The following is an 18,272-nucleotide window of genomic DNA, read 5'->3' as shown; positions in this document are numbered from 1 at the left end:
AACATTTTGCACATTCACTATCTCATCTGCCAAACCATCAATGGAAAACACTCTATGTGTCAACTTGTGAATTATTAAATTAACGTTACCAAAAAATTATACAAACATTTAGAGTTTTCCCCTAAACTGAAAAGTTTTTTACTTGAACTAAAAACACCAATGTTTCCCATGCGGAGAACGTTATGTTTTTAATCGTCAGCAATGTTTTCGTATTTGGACACTCATTTCCTATGTGTTGTTTTATATTTACGCAATTGAAACTAAACTACAAATAACGTTGTTTTGTTGTTTTGCTACTAAAGTAGAATATTTTAAATCCGAAGATAACACATAATTGATGGTAAGTTCGCTCAAAATTTACGGTCGTCATAAATTCAAACAGTTTGCTGTTAATAAAGGTGATGTAACTTTGATTTTGTCAAGCAATGGAATGTCAATGTTTATTGGTTGCTAATTTAAAGCCATGTTCATCAACATAAGAACATAAGAACTTATACTACAACATAACGAGTCTGAAAGATTACCTTCATATACTAGTTATGAAATCGTATTGCAAGCAGTTATGGTATTGAAAGTAAATCTACAAATTATAATAACTGAATAAATTTGTTCAACAAAATGCCCTCCTTATTCACACTACACAAATTTAAATAGTCCAGGAAATCAATTTTATTGTTATTAAGTCACATATACAGATTAAACAAAATTACCCGCGTCATGCGACAATATGTAGTATGTCATATGCGGCAATATGTGTTGTGTAATATGCGGCAAGATTAGCTCCAGACAAGCCTGCGTATCCGCACCGTCTGGTCAAGAGCTACCTTGTCCAACAACGAGTCTCGAAATCGTGCATGACTTTACAGCGGACAGCATAGCTCCTTACCAGACAGCGCGATTCCAAAGGCTGCTCTGGAACTACGCTGTCAATATTTATAAGATCATGTAAAAACTTGTAAAAAAACAAAAACAATATGTGATTACATGATATCATTTTAACTACTCACTTCACTATTGAACAGAAAGCAATATAATTACGTTTTCATTAGAATGCAACAAGGACATTTCAAACATTTCCTGAATCCTCTTCAAGGCCTCTATTTTAACTTTTTTGTGTCACCATTTTCGGTAATTTCACGGAATTTCAGGCAAAAATAGGCATTTTGTGAAGTCCCTAAGTAAAACAGTCATTTAAATAAAATCCAGAATCGTTGAGGAATTTCTTGAAATTCTTAGTTTCACTGTACTAATCTATATACAATGTATGTTGAAAACATTAATTATTTTAAGTATTTGGGTTAAGTATTGCTTTGTCTCTATTTATCATACAGTATGTATAAATAGTACAGTTAGAAATTGTTGATGTCATTTGATAATTAACGACTGAAGTATTTTTGCTATTTTTAATGTAGAATATGGTTTTTGTAACTTATGTTCACACGGTTGTCATGGTTACAATTCAAGAAGTATGTGAAAATCATGTGCTTATTTAAATGCAGTTGAATAATAAACAATATCAAATGCAAAATATTATTGTTCTTGGTCCAGTTTAAGGAAGGAAATGTCAATTCGATAAATAGTTTGCATTTTAAATCTCAGCCAGTGAATTATACGCAATTCAATTTGGTATGCCTGTAACCTACAATAGAGCAATATTTCTCAACGTTCCATGCGATGCAAAGTATTTATTCAGCAATCAACTCTTAAACCCCCTGCTTTCCAATGCAACGTTGTAAAAAAAGTATAATTTGGCACGTTTTTAATTAGGACAAAGAATTAACATGAAGAAAACAAAATATGAAATATCGACTTGTGAAAGAGGGCATCCCCTAGTAAAAAATTCGTATAGGGTAAGCTATTAATTTAAAAATGAATTGAGAGAAATACGCGTTAAAGACACATCGTTAAGAGTAAAACAAATTAATGATTTATGTACAGTTACTATTTGGAATTAACACTTGTGATCGCACGTTTCTTGAACGCTTATTGAATGCTGCATCTTCCGGTTGACGTACGTGTATCAGGGCACGGTGCGTTCATTGCTCGGCGTAGCTGTTTAACCCAGATTTTCACCTTAGATGACATAAACATAACGCCAGCATCCCCGAATGAACACACTCCATTCGTCCTATTGTTTGATTTGAGCATAATCCCCCGGAACATTAGCAACATCAGCGCGTCTTTGTAGTATAGGATATAACACTGATCAGTGTAGGGAAATGCGGACTACTCTCTATTGTTCATACGAAACATAGATACACATTTTTTCCCAGTTACACTTGCACATTTCCGGTAAGTTTCATCCCCCATTCCCCAAGACTTTCAGGGTCAGTGCTGGCTCATTAAATCGTCAGGGGGGAAGACTGAATGTACTATCAATAAACGCCGTATGTTGATAACACAGTATTGCTTTCAAGATATCAAATAACACGAAATTTAGGGAAAGAAATTAACGAATACCTATCGGTGAATACCATTTGTCTCGTATTGTGAGACAAAACCACCGAAATAGTATAGTGCCAATGATAGAAGGGACATCGTTTAATCGTTTAGCCACACATGAGTGACGTACGCGGGCAGTCAGTCTGAAAATCATTCCTGCAAGCCATAATAGACTACAAACATTTGCCAGTTTGTTATTAATGACACAGTGTGACTTCAGTTTCAATCGGAAAGTATTGTGGTTGGATGTTCCATTTACAATACGCAATGAGATCTTAAAGACCCGCGTCATGCGAAAATGGATCTTATGCAATATGATGCCTGCGTAGCTCACGTCCAGCGTGCGCATCCGCGCAGTCTTGTCAGGATATGCATACTGCGGAGGATTCTCGGATGATACCACAAAACCTTGCGTTTTTATAAAGGAAAGCGTTACCCATCACCAGACTGTGCAAGGGCACAGGATGGGCTTTAGCAACGCTGGCCGTATATGCCATATGACCAATTTTCGCATGACGCGGATGCAACAGTGTTATTCTTATGTGTGGAAAGAAAACTGCGAAGTACTCATCAAATATCAGCATACCATATGTTTCGATCACTTAGAAATAAATTCATAACAAGTCTGGCGAGGACACAAATGATGTCATCTCGTAGTAAAATGTGTACCTATGAACACTAATATGTAGTTTAATATAAGTGCATTTGGCGAATATGCGACTATTAAGTAAAAAAAAGACCACAACAATACTTCAACCTTTTTTTTTATTTAATAGCGTAAAAACGTTAAGTGTCTGTCTATTATATTTCCAAGTAAGGATATACGCCATAAATTGTCCTCGAAGTACGACATATGTCTTTAATTCGTCTGCATTGCCTAGGGTGTATGTGGCTTGGGTCTATAATGTCGACAGTTTTGTATAATTTAACTCTTTATAATCTCACCTTACCCAGCTATGGTAGCTGGCTATGTTATTACCTTGTTTTTTACTGATATTATTAACCAAATTGTCCACAAATGCTTACCTAACAGTAACCGTCTTGAAAACGCTAATTTGAGGTTACTCGCATGTTATTGCGTTTATATAAGTGGGTACTGCTAGTAAGAAGGTCATTTAAGTATTTTTAACGTATTTAATAAACAGAAATCTCTGATCGTGCCTCGTGGATATTCTACAGTATGACTGAGCGTATCTCAAAGGTAAAATAGTTAATGGCTATTGACATTTAGCGTATTCAGTTATTATAGGATATTTATTCAGTGAACTGATACATAAAAATGCACAATACTGTTTTATTTATTTATTTTCATTTACCATCAGATGTGCACCCACATAAAGGTATTTGATTTACATGAATATAACAGCTACATTGCAATACAGGATATATGGAGAAACATAAAAGTGATCAAGCAGTTTATCAAGAGTAATAGAAGAGTGACACAAGCATGGTAATATGAAATACATTTATATATTGATGATGGAAATGAGTTACAAATGCTAGAAATACACATTGTTAATGGGGCTAACCCTGTTTTATAGTTCCATACAAATGTTTAAGATTTAAATATCTTCATTAATAAAGTTGCTTGCAAACCTGTACGATTTCAGCTTCTTTCCACTTAGAAATGCACCAGGACATTTGTAGTGTACACAATGACGGTCACAATTTGAATACAAAATATACAAATATCAAATGGTTTACTGGAAAGACGTTTTGACATATTTAAGTACAAATATCATTCATTCCCTGTTGCGCAGTTTGAGTAATCGCTGACTTGGGATGAAAGACAAACTAAAAACTATTTGTACTCAACAGGTTATATTTCTTCCCATTTTTGGGTGTCAAATTGCATTTCAAGCTTTGCGAACGACAGGATTTTATCCCTAAAGAGTTTAAATTTCACCAAAATTATTCAAAACGCCTCCTAACTGTAATCCAAGAGATATGTCATTCACGCTTCACAACACTGTGTCATATGAGATTCATATTGAAAACAAAAATGGACTGACTGACAAGACAACAAACAGTGCCTAAAACAATGTACTGGTAAACAGGAGATATACAGAAGAAATTCAATGGATTAATGACTAGGTTTATAAAACATTTAAAACATGAATGCCACACACAAAGTTGAAAATTTGTTACAAATATGCTTTTCAAACTTGGAAAAAGAAATACGTGTTCATTTAGAAAGAGCCATGTTTTCCATCAACACTAAATTATCCATTTGAAGAGGTGCACAGCTAGACTTCCAAAGTAAAATTAAACAAAATAAAACATTTAAGTTAATTGAATATTCATTGGCCAATGTAATAGTGAATATCCAAAATATTTTCTTTCAGAATGTCTGATATGCATCATTATTCCATATGCTGAAATATCTTTCTATGAACTTTTCATGTCTTTAAATATAAGAATTTTATGTATGAAGAACAAATTAAAAACATTAATTGCAATCTTCAAAAGCAATTATTACATTAGCACACCTGTTATTCAATCTAACCTACTGGTTCTGTTCTGGTATGATCTAAAGTAAAAAGGCATAGTTTAAACTGTAAGCAATTAATGTAAACTTGTGTGCAGAATGAAATAGTTCAATGTGTTTATCATGGGCATACATTTTTGTTCTTGTTTAATTATTGCATTTTAACACATGAGATACAAACATTTGCTGCACTATCATATTAAAATTCAAAAATTGTGCTTCACAAAGACAACAAAAATACAACATGACATAAATATAACAACATGTTGATACTTTCATTTAGTGGAATGGAATAACCATGAAAGACAAACATTTTAGAAATATGCCAGTACGAAGACCCTCACATACAATCACTTTAGCTCCATTATTTTTGGTACACTTATACTTAACAACCTTTTTTTTAAGTTGTAAAAATGAGATATACATGACAATACATCCCAAATACTTGGTAAATTTATTAAAATCATGAACTAAAAAACGCACCCATTTCGCATAAAACTCTTATAAATAAATATCAAAGATATAGTAACAACATAAATAATTTTGCTATGAACAATATAAATTAATTACGCTATTAATTGGTATGACATCTCACACTTCAGCAATCTGGGCCTGTATTTACATCTGTATAGGGAAAATTTGAACAATTTTTTTTAAATCAAACAATTCCTTAAAACTGCCGATGTTATTTAAATAATAATGAGTATCACATATGAAATTTAATTTAAAACCTTTCACAGTTGAACAACTGAATATTGATTTTCTGGTTAATAGCCCAGTGGCAATAACACTGTATTTTCAAATCATGCATTGAAAGCAATAATGGGAAAATTAATATTAACTAAAACCCAGGATAGTTTAGCAACAACAGTTTTAGAAGTAACAACAGAGGACATTGTTAACAAGGGCAATTTTAAAATAAAAAACAAAAGTGAAGTGAATAATTATGCATGTTGTACAGGATCATTATTCAGAAGTCTAGTTCAAGAATTAAAACTTCATTTGATTTAACTTAAGATGGACTTTCGTGTACAATTGTGTAGGCCAAAATGATTCCTCTTGTTTATTATCCTATAAGCATTGATTAATAACTACATTTGCTAAAACATCTTATGTAAACTTGACTTAATGAATATAATAATACATAATATTTATCACAAATAGCTTCCTGTACACTGGTCTAGATCAGGGGATTTCTGTTGACTGTAAAGTCAGATAATTGTAGTTCAACTGAAGCAACATATTTGTGTCGTATTGTTTTGTTCATAAAAAGCAATACACAGTATATATGTATCTACATTATTTTAGAAATATATTTTCTGTTTATATATATATGGACTACGCTGTAGAGTTTAATATTTCACATTTGCAATGTAATACATAATATATGTGTACATGGATACATCAAAATTAAATATTTTTTATTGTAGACACTTTAGCACATTCATACAAACTCACAATGAACATTTTAATTTTATGTTACTTAGATTCAAATGACTTCACTATAGGCAGAGCTCCAGATAAGGTTTTGTGAAATTCTTAACGTACTACCAGATTTTCAAAAAGAATTCTTAACTCTAAAATTTTATTCTTAACGTTACTACTAAGTTTTCGAAAATAATTCTTAACTTTTCTTAATGACCAAAAAATAAATAATAATGGTTATTTTATGCAACAAATCAAAACAAACATACTAGCAACTTTATTTATACGAGTTCAACAGTGTCTATTCAGTATTATACAATTTTATTTTTCAAATACCTTCATATGCCCGAACTGTGCTAAGCTCGCATGCCTTCGATGAATTTTTACATATTTCACAATTAAAACGGGTCTCCCCTTCAATCTGTTCAACAATTAGCCACGGGAATTGTCCCTTCCACTCGTTCAATTTTTTTGGGTTTTTTTTAAGTTTGGACCCGTCGTGTCGCGTTTTTTTTTAGCTTTTCCAACTGTGTCGGCAACTGAACATACAACATCGTAAAAGATCTTTTTTATAATGTCTTGCTTAACATTCAACTTCGACTCACTTTGTGTACAATATGTTAAAAGCGTGTCTTTGCACGCTTTGCAGTTTTTTAGGACGCTCTCTGGGCGCCGCCATTGTTTTTTGACAGATAGACTGTACACGCCGCTTTTATTGGAAAAAATGCGCTTTGTTAAACAAACCCGATAACCATTCTATATAAGCACCGAAAAGATCTTTAAAGGGGCCTTTTCACAGATTTTGGCATTTTTTAACTTATTCATTAAATGCTTTATATCGATAAATGTAAACATTGGAGCGTAAAAGCTCCAGTAAAAAATCAAGAATAAAATTAAAAAAAGGAAAAGAACATTGCCCGGACCAGGTTTCGAACCAGTGACCCCTGGAGTCCTGCCAGAGTCCTGAAGTAAAAACGCTTTAGCCTACTGAGCTATTCCGCCGAGTACACATATTTGACGTATTTTATACCTAATATAAGCAATCTTCGTAGTTTCACAAAATTTAAAGACAAAAACAGAACTCTCCAAATTATTCAATCGTTTCGCGTTGCAACGCTTTATAATTTTTAGGTTTTAAAATCGTCAAAAGATGCATATAATGGCTATATTAGACCATGGTAAATGTTCAGTATTACTGTTTCCTCACAGATATCATAACTAAAACGAAAATTTGCGAATCTGAAACAACTTTTTTAAATTTTGTCAATTTACCAAAGAGTGAAAAGATCCCTTTAATGCGCGAAAAGAACTCAATAACAAGGGACAAAATTGTCACAAAACCAGGTTTTCATTGTGAAAAAAAAATCTGATAAAGGGAGAAAACTCAAACTGAACTTTTGAAATAAACAAACAAAATTAACCCAATTTGTAAGTTTGTTTTTTAAAAAAATCTATTTTTAGTCGTGGCGACCTTGACATTGGAGATATTGACGTGATTCTTTCGTGCGACACACCGTCCCATGATGGTGAACAAATGTGCCAAATGATTTTAAAATCTCACAATGAATGACATAGTTATGGCCAGGACAAGCTCATTTATGGCCATTTTTGACCTTTGAACTCAAAGTGTGACCTTGACCTTGGAGATATCGACTGTAATTATTTCGCGCGACACAGCGTCCAATGATGGTGAACAAATGTGCCAAATGATTTTAAAATCTGACAATGAACGACATAGTTATGGCTCGGACAAGCTCATTTATGGCCATTTTTGACCTTTGAACTCAAAGTGTGACCTTGACCTTGGAGATATCGACGTAATTATTTCGCGCGACACACCGTCCAATGATGGTGAACAAATGTGCCAAATGATTTTAAAATCTGACAATGAACGACATAGTTATGGCCCGGACAAGCTTGTTCCGCCAGCCCGCCAGCCAGCCAGCCAGCCCGCCAGCCAGCCAGCCAGCCAGCCCGCCCGCATTCGCCAATCTAATAACCAGTTTTTTCCTTCGGAAAACCTGGTTAAAAATTGATACGAACCGCTGCAAAAATAATATTCGTAACTTGATTTTGTAATTCTTAATGGTACGTCAAGATTTTAAAATAAATACGTAATTGACTTGAAAATAATTCGTAATTACGAAAATACGACCCTTATCTGGAGCTCTGCTATAGGTAAACATTCACAGGTAACTCCCTTATTTCTAAACAAAAAAGAACACTATTTGTGGCAAAATAAAATTTACACATGACAGATACAAACTGGAGATTTACATAATTGCAACACTCCACAACTTTAATCAAATTGGTCCATTGTTAAAGCAGAATCTTTTAATAAGATAAATAAATAATGAACTATTTACATATTGACAAAGACAACAAATAACAGAAAGTGCCTGTCCAATAATATCAAAATTGTGACAGACACTGAAATTTAACAACACATATGTACATCGCATATTCATCAAAATTTCTCTACACATATTTAGCTTGAATACTTAAATATTTCAAAATGATAACATACACGTATAAATAAGTAGTGAATAACACAATGCTTATTGAAAAAGAAAAATTGCATATCCTGCTTTAGACATATTTACAATGTGAATGAACACTGTCCCCAATATTAGGTATAAACATTGTTTTAAAAACTTAATGTTTATCTAAATCATTAGTCATATACCGGTAAGTGTACATACATAAGTTGTCTTTCCTAGATTTAGTTTTGGTTTGTTGGATTTTTGGCCGTTTTTAACAGTACGCCATGCATATCACAGAAGTCATTGAACCCTTTACCACTTGGATACGTACTTTGACCCATTTGTAGTCCCTTAGAAAGTTATTTTTACTTGAAGACCTTTCTTACTAGATTCAATGTTTTAAAGACTTCATTTCCAACCCTTAGATACTGCTGAGCAGCAAACCGCCTAAAACCTGAACAGACTGAGAGTTACTTGCAGGCTGTTCTGATTTTATGTTGTTTACACATGGTAATTTTCCCTTTGCCTCTGACTGGGAAAGGTTAACCTTCTCGTATGGTTCCTGGTGGTTCACCAGTTCACATTCTTGAGTCAGGGAGTGTCAACTGACCTACTTATATCAGATAAATTCACAACCGATCCCTGCAAAAGATTTGTGACCATGTCAGGATTTGTATGTGTGATCCCGGATTGAGAGTTCATCACTCCACCTCCTGAGCTAGCCTAGCTTGTCTTTTTGCCAGGTAATTTCTAAAGTTGTGACATAAACACACAAATTTTACAAAGGAACATAATACACAACTATCCTTAAAATTATATATATGAAAAATCATCAAGGATGTAGATTTTTTTAAGTAATAAGGGGCCATCATTATACCAGTGAAACACTCTTAACCTTAACAGGCAAACATCTTCCAAATATATTGCTTCACTTTGACTCATTAATAACATCGTTAAGAAATTTACATGAGTTTCTCTTTGTCTATTTCTGTTTGATAATAGAAAGCCTGTCAGCTTCAAGAACGAAAAGCACATCTCAGGTCATTTAGTTTAGCCTTCTGCGCAAAACCATCACAGAAGCTAAAATCACCAATTTCTTATAAAACCTGCTTTCAAAGAAAAGAGCCAACAAAACGCCTTTCATCCCCACGAACTCCATATCTTCCTCATTTGTCTTTGAATATTTCCCATGAAACAAGCCATCTACCAAAGCAAAATAGTCAACAAATGTCCTAAATCCTGACCTTACAAATAAGGTCATCATACGTCATCAAAAATCCCCCTGGGTGGGACCCGTGAGGAGGGCCGTGGGGCATGGGTCCTTGGGTGCTGGGCAGCAGACTGGTACCCGCCCACATGACTAGCCGAGGAGGGAAGGTCTGTGAAGTCCATGGGCTCCTCTTCGTTGATCAGTCCACTCTTGTCATGGGTGCTGATATTCCTTGGTGTAGTGTAGCTGCCTGGAAATCACATTAAATATGAATGGTATGAAATAAAAATACACATGTTGGCATTCTGGAAGTAGGCTTCCTAAAATATTTTTGTGGCTGGTAGAGGGAGTAAGACAAATAAGACAAATATTGACACTGCATTAAGGCCAGTTTCTGAAATTTTAGTCCCGAGGGTTGTAATTTTCTAGAACTGAAATGTTTCTGTTCCATATATTTTTTTATTTTGAAGTATGCAAGACAGACTGATTCTGCACAATAAAATGCAGAAAAACATCTACATTTAAACTGATGAACTGTCCCTTTAATGGCAATTAGAAAACATTTATTGACGATTATTATTGCTTAAACAAATATGGATTATAATATGTGCTCCCCTGTAATTATTTAAAGTATATAGTGAAATTAGAAGACTTACATATGATACACCAATATATAGTTTTTCAATGCTGGTAATTGTAACAAGTACCTTATGGTAAAAATGGAATTCGGGGACCAATAACTGAACACAAAAAAATATTATAAGGTTAGTTATATTGTTTGGTACTATTTCAATGTCAGATCATTGTAGACATTTAACTAGAGCTTTAAATAAATAAATAAAATCCTGCTAAATAGCAATGAATAAAACAAGATGCTAGTTCAATAAGCTCTGAAGCCCCAGTGGAAACCTTGACAGTGTTGATTAATGGAACCACTTACTGTTAGTAAGAAATTAGGTCACTGTGAAGGTCAAAATGAGGTCAGATAATGTTGATGTGTTGATAATGTTCATTGATACTCCTATAAATATGAGGTAGTTATACATCCGTAGAATACGTCTAATTGATTATTTGAACTAGTTTATTGATAACATTCATACAAGTGTCAAAACTTTGTAGCAATGAGTATTGATTGACAAACAAACGAAAGGCCAGGCCAATGAAGTTGTGCCTCAAGCAAAAAATGCAGGGGGCTTTAAATGAGGGATCACAATAAACTAGAAAGGTTTGTACCAGTTAATGTTTTATATTCAAAGGTAATGTATTCATCAATTACATTTTACAAATTTGGATTTCCAACCACAACCAAAGCACTTTTAACTTGACCTAGCCTACATGGAGGTAGGGAAGCTTCCTATATGTTGGTGGATAGAGGATTGTGAATGAGGTTACATGTCAGTAATATCTGCTACTGAAATATGAATGATTCTACAATATGCACATAAATACTTCTGGAATAACTGTCAGTGTTAGTCAAAAAGAAGCTGGAATACATGTATGATGGGGAACTGAACTTTAAATGGAAAGCTGCTACTTACTCTCTCGAAGTGCAATATCTATGAAAATAATAAAAATAAAATACCATGCTTTTATGGAGACAAACTTGAACAGGGGGCAGGATCACGTGACTTTGTGGGTTTCACAATTGAATGTTAATGGATGTAAACAACCAGTATGTGGTGCTTTTCTTCAAATAACTTTTAAACACCATCTTTCTTAAGAATTTCAATTATGGCACTGTGAAAAATCAAATACATCAGAATTACTTTATTTAATAAGCCAGTGTTCTTGGCCAAAACTTCGATGTGTAACGCAATTATGTACACATTTATGCTTCACACAACGAGAAATGTAAGCACCGATTTCAGACGTATTTAAGGATTTTTTCTTAAATCTTAAGATTTAGACACAAACTGCAAGAAAAGCTGTCTTTTATGTGCTAAATATTTTTGCAAATGTATTTCAATAACTTGAGATATTTGCAAAAATAACATTCTTAACGGTGTGTTTACATTCTGTCCAGCCAGTGTGTAAACCCCTCTGAACCATGTTGATCCTGAACCCTGTGAAAGCTATGTGGAACAAGAGATGTGTTCGTCAGAAACACAATGCCCCCTATTGCGCCGCTTTGAAATTAAAAAAAAAAAATATATTTTTTTTACCTTTGACCTTGAAGGATAACCTTGACCTTGAACTTCCACCACTCAAAATGTGCAGCTTCATGAGAACACCGCTTTGAATTTTTTTTAATTTTATTTTTACCTTTGACCTTGAACGATGACCTTGATCTGAACTTCCACCACTCAAAATGTGCAGCTTCATGAGATACACATGCATGCCAAATATCAAGTTGCTATCTTCAATATTGAAAAAGTTATGGCCAATGTTGAAGTTTTCAGACAGACAGACACCATATATTTGACATTTGACCTTGAAGGATGATCTTGACCTTCACCTTTCACCACTCAAAATGTTCAGCTCCATGAGATATACATGCATGCCAAATATCAAGTTGCTACATTTGTATCTTCAATAGTGAAAAAGTTATGGCCAATGTTAAAGTTTTTGGACGGACGGACAGACGCCATATATTAGACATTTGACCTTAAAGGATGACCTTGACCTTCACCTTTCACCACTCAAAATGTGCAGCTCGGTGAGATGCACATGCATGCCAAATATCAAGTTTCTATCTTCAATAATGCAAAAGTTATGGCCAACGTTAAAGTTTTTTTTCGGATGGACGGACAGACTGACACACACATACACACATACTGACATACTGACACACTGACAGACAGTTCAACTGCTATATGCCACCCTACCAGGGGCATACAAATTTACTACATTCCATGCAATAAACAAATGGTGCACAATATGCAGGTTTAATAAATGTTTTCCAGTAATATATTTCATATTTGTTGCCACCATCAGTACCTTTCTAGCTTTGTTTACCTGTTTAAAACCAAAATAGTTCAATTTCAAAAGGAATTGGTATTTATGAACACAGCAGATTCTAAATTATACTTAGAAGTTAAATGCATACTGCATTTTAAAGTAAATATATACTTTTCACAAAATACCAAACTTTACTTAAATATAAAAAAGCTGTACCAGTCATTTCAATAATGTTAAAGTCATTACATGTTATAAGCATACGAGTTACTCCCACATGTTTTTTGTTTATTGTGATACCAATAATAAAATGCTTTATAGCTTGACTTAACCCATTTATGCCTAGCGTCTAGAAAAAAGGCCTTGGCAAACAGCGTAGACCCAGATGAGACGCCGCATGATGCGGCGTCTCATCAGGGTCTGCGCTGTTAGCTTATAGGAATTTCTGTAAGAAATATTCTAAATATAGAAATAAATATACTAGACATCCCTTATTTTGGAAATAAATTGATCCAATTTAGAAGGATGGGAAAGTCCACTAGGCATAACTTTGGAATTGTGTGTTCACAGCAGATCTCAGGAAGTAATTATTGAAACTACTAATTTGTTTAGTGCATTAACCTCTAAATTCAAATTTCATATAACTTTGTATGCACTTTTCTGTTAAGGTAGACATGCGCATATTTTCAGATTGTTTAACCTTTGCTGATTTTTAAGTGAGATAATGCCCTTTTAATGACAATTCCCATCTGTCTTTGATCTCGGACAAATCATATGCAACATTTCAGGTTCTACTCTAATAATTTTTCAGGCAGTTATTGCCCTTTGATTAAAATATGACATTTTTAAATGAATCTAACAAATCTGAATCGGATCGCGGGAACAAATGATCCAAATAGATGAATCTGCTCATGCAGTATCCTTACAGAGGATTGTGTGCATAGATTACATTCCGCTCCAGTGAGTTTTCAGGGAGTTGTTTCCCCTTGATCAATTATTTGTTTTCACACAATTAAATCATAAACAGACCAGTATCATTGAGAGGCATTCATCAGTTTAAGTGAAATTCTTGTTTTGTTAAGTTAAGAAATATTTAAAAACTCTCTAAAAGTGTTCACTTATTCACTACTTTTTTTCAAACTGAGCAAAAGATCTTATTTCCCCTCCGCACCAATATACTTTCCCCCGCAGTTCCCAGGATACTTACATTAATCAGTGATTTTTGGACACCAGTTAACAAGTGTCAATAAATATTCATTGCAAATAATAACATGAACACATTTGAAATACAAGCTATCACCATCATGATGCCTCCACTCACCTTGACTGGCCACAGAGGGCTGTATCTTCACGTCCTCTGAAGCGTCGAACCTCGTACTGCGGGTGGACGAAGTGGAGTCACCAAACCGTGACACCCACTCTCTACGGCGAGCGTCACTGTCCATCTTACGATCCAGGCGACGACGCTCTGAAAGGAAAAATGAAAAAGTTTCGATGCTGTCTATGTGATCCAAGTGACTTCACTCAAAAATGGTCACAGTATGCATCTGTTTATGTAACTGTGACAACCCAACACATTTTATTATTAGTTAGCGTTCAAGTCCATACTAGCAGCTAACCAATCAGAAATCCATAAATGAATGACTGGTCAAAATCGGTACCGAGTGCAAATTTCCAGGAATGCCATGGAAGCTATAACAATATTCGTTCTCAAATGATTGCGCACTTGAATGACTTTGTCCCTAGCCCCCTATCCTCCTCTAAAGAAACTAATCAGATTTACATTTTATTCTAGGTTGTTTCCTAAACTTGTAAAAGGTTTCTGTAACCAAACTTGTATTAATGTGTAGCTATTCTAAGGTGTTTATTAATTCCTATCAGCAGCTTAGGCAAATTACTTTGCTATAATTTGCTTAAGCCAGGGTTTTATTGAGTTAATTGCTATCAAATATGGACTTTCTAAAAAGGTGAACCATTTCTATGTAAGTCAGCAACACGAGCCCAGAACCCTGCAATTTTGGCTCTAGATCTTAAAATAATCATTATTTATATCAGAGAGTAACCCAAAACCATGCACCAAAACAAAAAGCCAGGAGTAATTGGCACTTGACTTTACTTCATAAACCATGATTTAATGATATTACCGACTCCTTTATTTACGCTTATTAAATGCTAAGGCCCTTTATTTCTTATAACCAATAACGCATCAAAGACCATTATTTCCTCATCACCAATAACGCTACTACGACCATAATTTTCCCATCACCAATAACGCTATAAAGACCATAACTTTCCCATCACCAATAATGCTACAAAGCCCATAATTAACACATCACCAATAATGCTACTAAGACTATAATTTTCCTGTCACCAATAATGCTACTAAGACCCTTATTTTTATCACCAATAACGCTACCTCGTTTTACAAGCTCCTTCCCTTCATCCACCAGTTCCTGAGTCAGATCGTCATCACCAATGAACTGGTTGATACCAAGGAAGTGAAGGACACGGCTGCCCAGAGAGAAGTACGTGCAGATACACAGCAGCACGACCAGGATCGGGAAGTAGATGTTGAACCCGTCCGAGATTATTGGTATCACGTCCATGTGACCCATGATCTAGAAATACAGAATCATGTGACCCATAATCTAGAAATACAGAGTCATGTGACCTGGATTCTAATAATAAAGAGTCATGTTACCCATAATGAAGAAATACAGAGTCATGTGACCCGTGGTCTAGAAATACAGAGTCATGTGACCCCTGATCTTGAAATACAGAGTCATGTGACCCATGATCTAGACAAACAGAGTCATGTGACCAATAATGAAGAAATACAGAGTCATGTGACCAGTGATCTAGAAATACAGAGTCATGTGACCCTTGATGTAGACATACAGAGTCATGTGACCCGTGATCTAGACAAACAGAGTCATGTGACCAATAATGAAGAAATACAAAGTCATGTGACCTGTGATCTTGAAATAAAGAGTCATGTGACCCGTGATCTAGAAATACAGAGTCATGTGACCCCTGATCTTGAAATACAGAGTCATGTGACCCATGATCTAAAAATACAGAGTCATGTGACATGTGACCCATGATCTGGAAATACAGAGTCAAGTGACACATGATCTGCAACTCCAAGCCATGGTGCAAGCATTTCATGCAGAATATTGTTTTTTTGACACAAACAATTTGCACTTGTTTTTGTCATATTAGAGTGAAACCTATAAGCTTTCTAGCATAATTTCTGCATGCTTTTTTTTTCTCCATAATATTGCACATAGGTCTTTAAGTCAATAAAATTATTATTAAAATATTAAACATCCTTATATTTCAAAGATTTTATTGAAGAAAGTATTGGATATATAAATAACAATTTTATATCAAAACCTAGATTAATTGATGTATTAATTTTGTTTAAAGGACATAACAATGTCAACAATAAAATCAAATAAATATGGTAAATAATGCTGAAAAAAGACAGTTGACAAATGCCAAAATTCCCTCCATTATATAAAAAAAACTTAAACCACTCTTCTTCCTTAAAACTGTGTTAGTGGCAAATAACTCCAAAAACAACCACATTAACAGACTGTAGCTGGTCAAATTTGATCAGGTTTTGATGCTTGACAGCCAAATAAGAACAACACCTAATTCCCTCAAATTGTTAGTAATATTGGAACAATCCTGTTTGATACATGCACTGATATAAGAAATAGACAAACCGGCAACTCAAGGTGTCTATAGCCCTTGAATAAGTTCTGTAAACAAGATTTGAAAGATTACCAAATTGAACATGATAAAAAGGGTGAAGTGCTTATTCTGATAGAAACTATCATATGGCAAGCACATATTGTGATTGAAAAAGATACCCAAAAGCGATACAAATATTAATTCAACTTGATCTGTTCTTTAATGTGTGAATATCAGTACAGCCAACCAAAGTAATAAATAAGAAAACATTAGAAAATGGATTACAATCAATTCATTTAACAAATAAATTAGTTCATTAATATGATAAATATTATTTGTTAATGTTAACCATTGTAAATATCTGTTTTTGCAGAGAGTTCGTCTTCAGGAGTTACTGATAAAGTGAATTGTTACCCAAAATGAGAGTTAAATGAAGAAAGTTTGTAAAATATATGTTGGATCCACCAATACAGTAAAATCAAGTCCACATCATACAACATATCTGCATTTTCTCATTACCCAGTTAATATTCATATTAAACATTCAAAGTCTAATAAGTGAAAGATAAATGTGTGTTTGGGTAAAATGGGTGCAAAACTCCAGATAAGGTAATGTACTTGATGGAACTTAATCCCTTGAACTTTTACCGAATGATATTTTGTTCACAAACTCTTACATCGAAAGGGTAACAGATTGGCTAAGGGTTTTTTCTTAAATTATATTAAAATTTGGCTGAAAAAAATATATTTGATGATATAAACTGTGAGGTATATATAAAGGAATGTAATTATCATGAAATACTAGATTTGTTCAGTTAAATAAATTTAGAAAACTGCTTTTTGATGGTGTTTTCTAATGAAAATTACCTTTTGGCAGGATTCAATGTTGACAAATTCCCCCTATATTTTTTATAGGTACTACATGTAGCACTATTCATTAACACGTTCTTAATAATAATGCAAATGGTGTTTACTGATAATAATCCTGTTATCTGGAGGTCTGTATGGGTGAATCAAGAATGGCCATAAGCAAAAATTGTATGTAACATCCTCATCCTCAAGTGGGTGCTTGATGAAACTGTAAAAGCTAGTAAACCTGTCCTCATACGCGTAAATAGACAGAACCACTATGTACTGCTGGACACTATTTAAGATGACGTCATATTTTAGTCTAGGATGTTCAAAACCTACAAAAATTCTCTGTGACCTAGATTTATTCTTACCACACTTACCAGTGTGTATGCAGTCTCCTGGATGTTCTCTGAGTGGGTCACATGACTGTCCAGGTGGATGAGGCCCAGGAAGTTGAGGCACATCGGGGGTGTCAGTCGGCATAGCAACCTGTAATAGTATAGGAACCAGGAGTAACATAGCAACAAGCAATAGTATAGCAACCAGGAGTAACATAGCAACCAGGAGTAACATAGCAACCAGGAGTAACATAGAAACCTGCAATAATATAGCAACCAGGAGTAACAGAGCAACCAAATTTGTACAGAAACCAGGAGAAACAAGTAGTAATAAAGCAACCTGAAATAGTATTGCAACCAGGAGTAACATAGCAACCTGGAATAGTATAGCAACCAGGAGTACCATAGCAACCTGGAATAGTATAGCCACCAGTAGTAATA

The 18,272-nt window shown here is 34.3% G+C and overlaps 1 protein-coding gene across 4 annotated transcripts in view; it reads right to left on the bottom strand.

The window, feature by feature from the left end:
• Positions 1-3,729: 3,729 nt before the first annotated feature.
• The window catches only part of LOC127874352 (G-protein coupled receptor-associated protein LMBRD2-like), a 29,968-nt gene continuing 15,425 nt past the window's right edge, over positions 3,730-18,272 (bottom strand). For 2 of the 4 annotated variants that reach the window (XM_052418605.1, XM_052418604.1), the window contains exons 10-14: positions 17,874-17,982; positions 15,360-15,561; positions 14,265-14,411; positions 11,587-11,604; positions 3,730-10,298 (exon numbers count right to left, since the gene is read on the bottom strand). In XM_052418605.1, the coding sequence (XP_052274565.1) occupies positions 10,099-10,298; positions 11,587-11,604; positions 14,265-14,411; positions 15,360-15,561; positions 17,874-17,982 (676 nt within the window). In that variant the 3' untranslated portion in view covers positions 3,730-10,098. The remainder of the gene's footprint in view (positions 10,299-11,586; positions 11,605-14,264; positions 14,412-15,359; positions 15,562-17,873; positions 17,983-18,272) is intronic. The other 2 variants (XR_008046836.1, XM_052418606.1) reach the window with 2 other exon arrangements.

This window comes from Dreissena polymorpha, chromosome 3, assembly GCF_020536995.1.
Source record: "Dreissena polymorpha isolate Duluth1 chromosome 3, UMN_Dpol_1.0, whole genome shotgun sequence".
Lineage (NCBI taxonomy): Eukaryota > Metazoa > Mollusca > Bivalvia > Myida > Dreissenidae > Dreissena > Dreissena polymorpha.
The sequence above is the reverse complement of the archived record's forward strand: the minus strand, read 5'-3'. Positions and strand labels throughout refer to the sequence as shown.